Below are 5,006 nucleotides of genomic sequence, written 5' to 3'. Positions count from 1 at the left end.
TTAACTGTTCATTTTTATGTATCTGCATCTCTTCCAGTAAAATAATATATACAAAATATGAAAATCTACAAATATACTGCTAAACTTCCAGGTTCAGCTGCTGAGATGTGCTGTTTGGTATTTTGTTTAGTTTCATTTTCATTGTGTCACATGCTTTGCTGGAATCAGATCAATGGATGTAGACTATTTAACACACACACACACACACACACACACACACACAGTTTGATGAAAGCTGCAGTGATGTGGAGTTTGTGAGCTGCTGCAGCAGAATGCACAAGACAAAGTGTGAAGACAAGCCAAAAAAAAAAAAGAAGAAAAAAAAGTGTGGAGACAAAAACCAACATCAACGAGTCTCTCCCTCTAAATCTTGCCCCGGCACTGCAAACTTCGCCAGCAAGACTTTTTCTGTGGCAGGCAAAGCAGCTTCAGCACTGCATGTGATGGTGATACTCAGGCCAAGCAGCTCAAGTCTCTGGATGAGGACCGGCAGGACCCTGAAGTGCTTAAAAAGATGACAGCTTATAATTAACGAATATAGAGATCAACAATTCATTTTTTAAAACTGATTTGTGCACAAGCAATGAAATGTAGAAATAAAGTTGTTTTATAAAATAAATACGGAGTTATATTAAGTTTCTTTGTTTCTGATTGTGGTGAAGAGCATGTGGAAGAGGTGTGTCTTCAGTCGATTTTTGAAAACAAAAAAGTGTTGACTCCCTCCACCACAGCACCAGTTGCTTTCAGGACTTTACAACTTTCAAGACTCTGATTACAGGTTGAGTTTTTTTTTTTTTTTTTTTTTTTTTTTTTAGAAAGCATTGACTCTTGAAGAATAATTCTTATTTAAAGCAAAAGCTGGAGTTCACTTCCGTCAACAACTTGATTTTAAAAAGAGAAAATAAAGGGATACAAAACAATAATGTGAGTATACATTACATTTTCCACCATTTAAAGACAGTAACATGGTTGCTGTAGTGTAAAGTGTAACTAGAAGTGATTGTAGTGTCCAGACATCATTAGGTCAAAAGCATTGCACATGTAGTTTGAAACATCATATATTGAATGTTTAATGCCAAGACTAACCTAGGTATTGTTTTAACTTACAGAGACATATATCCTCAGCAGACAAGGATCATGGGATGTAAGTTTTGACTGTTGGACAGTCACGTTTAAAGCATAAACTGTAGATATGTTTACAAAGACGGAGCATAGCTACTAAATGCTTTAGGACCATCAGAAATACCCAGCAGTTTTTTTTTCTTTTTTCCCCTGATAAACTCTTGTTCAGAATTTTCACTAAATAATCAAGTATCTTAGAATTAAAGCTCACATTATAAAATGTTTGTTTCCAACAGCCAGGGTTTCACTGCCAGAGAGAAAGATCATACTTCTTGGGAAAACAGGAGACGGCAAAAGTAGCGCTGGGAATACAATTCTTGGAGAAAATGTATTCACCACTAAAAATTGTAATATGGCTTCATATGGAAGAGTTGAATATCAAAAAAGAGAGGGGAAGGTTAATGGAAGAAAGATCACAGTTATTGACACAACTGGAGCCTGTGACACAGATCTTAATGACGAGGAGATAAAATCTGAGATCCTCAAAGCTCTAATTAACTGCGCTCCTACCATCGATGCTTTTGTCGTTGTCCTACAGGTCGGAAGATACACAGAACGTGAAAATGCGGTGGTACAGAAAATCCTGAAACCCTTCAAAGAAGAGCACTTCTTGAAACACACAGTGACCTTGTTCACATTTGGTGAGCAACTGGAAGACCAAACCATTGAAGAGTTTGTGAAGACCAGTTCACATCTTCAGCAGCTGGTTGATAAATGTGGAGGACGCTGTCACGTCATTGACAACAAACACTGGAATAAATGTAAATGGGGCAACAAGAGCAACAAAGTACAGGTGAAAAATCTGCTGAATACCATTGATGAGATGGTGGAAAGAAAATGGCCGCTTCACCAGTGAGGTGCTTCAAGAGGAGGAGAAAGACATTCAAGAGGAGGAGAAAGACATTCAAGAGGAGGAGAAAGACATTCAAGAGGAGGAAAAGACATTCAAGAGGAGGAGAAACACATTCAAGAGGAGGAGAAAAGACATTCAAGAGGAGGAGAAGAATATAACAGAGGAAAATGTGTCTCCAGAAGAGCAACGAGAAAATCCAAAGGCAATTGTTCATTGCAATTATCTGAATCAGTTTGCAGGAGCAGCAGCAGGGGCTGTGCTTTGTGCTCTTATCGCAAGCAGTGTTGTAGTAGCTCCAGTTCTGTATATTTTAAAATCATATTTCACTCTAAAAACAGCATTTGCCGAGGCAGGTGTAGGTAGTACAGTAGTGGCAGAAGGAGCAGGAGTAGGTGCAGGTACATTAGCTGCAAGTGTTCTTGGAGTTGCCGCTTTTGTGGGAGCTGTTGGTGGAGGAATATTTGGTTGGAATGCGACAGAAGAAGCTGAATTTATGGGCGATGCCATAACAAAGGTGGCATCAGAAATCTGGAAGCATAGAAACATTCTGGTGACCCATACTCAGAATTTGTGCTCTGCATTTAACCCATCCAAAGTGCACACACACAGCAGTGAACACACACACCCGAAGCAGTGAGCAGCCCACTTATGCTGCAGCAGCCGGGGAGCAGTTTTGGGGGCTGGTGCCTTGCTCAAGGGCACCTAAGTCGTGGTATTGCCGGCAAGAGAATCAAACCCACAACCTTAGGGTTAGGAGTCAAACTCTCTAACCACTAGGCCACGACTTCCCACAGGAAATGCGTTGGCCAGGAATCGAACCTGGGTCAACTGCTTGGAAGGCATCAATGCTCACCACTATACCACTAAACAGGATAATAGCAAAAAGGCAAATAAATAAGTAAAAGAACAAAACCCAACAACAATTGTTTCATGCTTATACTGTAGTATATAAATGCAGATGCATATTTTGTATCTTCGAATGTATTTTTGTGTTCAAATTAAATGCATTTCTTTAAAACAATTGTGTTCAATTAAAATGTGTGTTATTAAACTAAATATATTTAACGTGTGACAATATGATCTATAAGCTTAAAAAATTATCCGGGGATACATTTATGTTATATTAGAATCAGAATACAAGTACACTAATTAATATATTACATATACTATATGCACAGCAGCACTGAGAAAATAGATTGAATAGAAGCAAAGAAAACAAAATGGACTAGTCACATTATATCTAAAGAAAAAAAGAAAAAAGCAAATGAACTAAAGTTATAGCTATAAACAGGCCTGAATTAACACAGTCTAGAGCCCTAGGATGACCACATCTGAAGTTCACATTTGAAATCTCAAATCATTATATGCAAATAATTTATATTCTCTCTGTAAATATTGTATCATTAACTGTTCATTTTTTATGTATCTGCATCTCTTCCAGTAAAATAATATATACAAAATATGAAAATCTACAATATATACTGCTAAACTTCCAGGTTCAGCTGCTGAGATGTGCTGTTTGGTATTATGTTTAGTTTCACTTCCATTGTGTCACATGCTTTGCAGGAATCAGATCATGGGTGTAGACTATTTACCACACACACACACACACACACACACATTTGATTATAGCTCTGCAGTGATGTGGAGTTTGTGAGCTGCTGCAGCTGCAATGCAGGATGCACAAGACAAAGTGTGAAGACAAAAAACAGAAACAACGACCCTTCTCTCCCCTCTAAATCTTGCCACGCCACTGCAAACTTCGCCAGCAAGACTTTTTCTGTGGCAGGCAAAGCAGCTTCAGCACTGCATGTGATGGTGATACTCCAGGTGTATCAGGCCAAGCAGCTCAAGTCTCTGGATGAGGACCGCAGGACCCTGAAGTGCTTAAAGACCTCTGATGCACCTCGGATCTGGCCCTCAGAGCGATGAAGATGACAGCTTGAACGATCGCCTCACTTTCAACACTCATTTTGGTGTTTAACCCCCCCCAACAGCTAGTTATCCCACATGGTGTGCAGTCCGCCATGCCAGTTCAGTTCTTCCGCAGGCTTGCCCCATTTCAACGGTGCGTTTATGTCCACTGTATGACATCGCCCCAAGAAGACGTGAGAGCAGCTTCAACAGTCATTATTTGAGGGTACCAAAGAAAGATGGCATACTCCAAAATTGGACCTGAGACACACCCAGGCACTGGTTCAAAGTGTTATGCTGTGACAAATCCTCTCACACTTCAGACTGGGAGATTAGATTATCTCTGTGGATTTAAAGGATGCTTATTTTCGCATTCAGGTACCCCTTCGCCACAGGTGTTTCCTGAGATTTGCATTCCGAGGGGATAGCATACCAATTCACAGTCCTACCCTTTGGTTATATTCCTGGCCCGTGGTACTTTTATGAAATGCATGGATTTACACAGCTTTCTGCATCCCCTAAATCTAAAGTGTAAACTATTCAATCACTTCTAAATGTGTTACATATAATTAACAGATCTTTATAAATTATGCAGTTAAACTGCAGTTTTGTAAATTTACCACTTGACAAAAAAAACGCAATATAGATATATGTCACCGTGTCTGGTCTGTGTTTCCCTGGGTGTCCACTAGTGGTCTCACTTCCCCATAGAATCACCCGACTGCAGGGCACTACATTCCCCACAAGCCTTTGTCCGTTTCATCACTGTTAATTGCATACCTGTAATTGCACTCAGCTGTCTCCCATTTTCATTGTTTACAAACCTGTCCATATATACCCGGTTGTTTCTATCAGTTTCATGGAGTCCTTGTTTTATGTCACCCTGCTTTCTCGTGTTCCCTAGTGTTTTTGTGTTTCTTGTTTTTTGACTGCTTTTGTTAATATTGACCTCTTGCCTGTATGGACTACGATTTTTGGATTCTCCTAAATAAACACTGCAAATTGGATCTCTCTGTTTGTGTGTACGTTCGTGACAATATATTGACAGTGACTATTATCTTAGTTAATATACTATTGTATAAAAAGGATCATTTTTAATCTCCCTACTCCACCTTAT

General features: G+C 39.4%; 1 protein-coding gene across 1 annotated transcript; it reads left to right on the top strand.

Moving 5' to 3' along the window:
- Positions 1-1,115: 1,115 nt before the first annotated feature.
- LOC113073237 (GTPase IMAP family member 4-like) lies at positions 1,116-3,907 on the top strand. Its single transcript, XM_026246116.1, has 4 exons — positions 1,116-1,144; positions 1,359-1,948; positions 1,992-2,177; positions 3,806-3,907. Exons 1-4 carry the CDS (start codon positions 1,138-1,140, stop codon positions 3,905-3,907), a joined length of 885 nt encoding a protein of 294 aa, XP_026101901.1. The 5' UTR covers positions 1,116-1,137.
- Positions 3,908-5,006: the final 1,099 nt, after the last annotated feature.

This window comes from Carassius auratus, unplaced genomic scaffold, assembly GCF_003368295.1.
Source record: "Carassius auratus strain Wakin unplaced genomic scaffold, ASM336829v1 scaf_tig00011646, whole genome shotgun sequence".
In the NCBI taxonomy this organism is placed as follows: Eukaryota; Metazoa; Chordata; class Actinopteri; order Cypriniformes; family Cyprinidae; genus Carassius; species Carassius auratus.
This window is presented reverse-complemented; position numbering and strand designations above follow the sequence as displayed.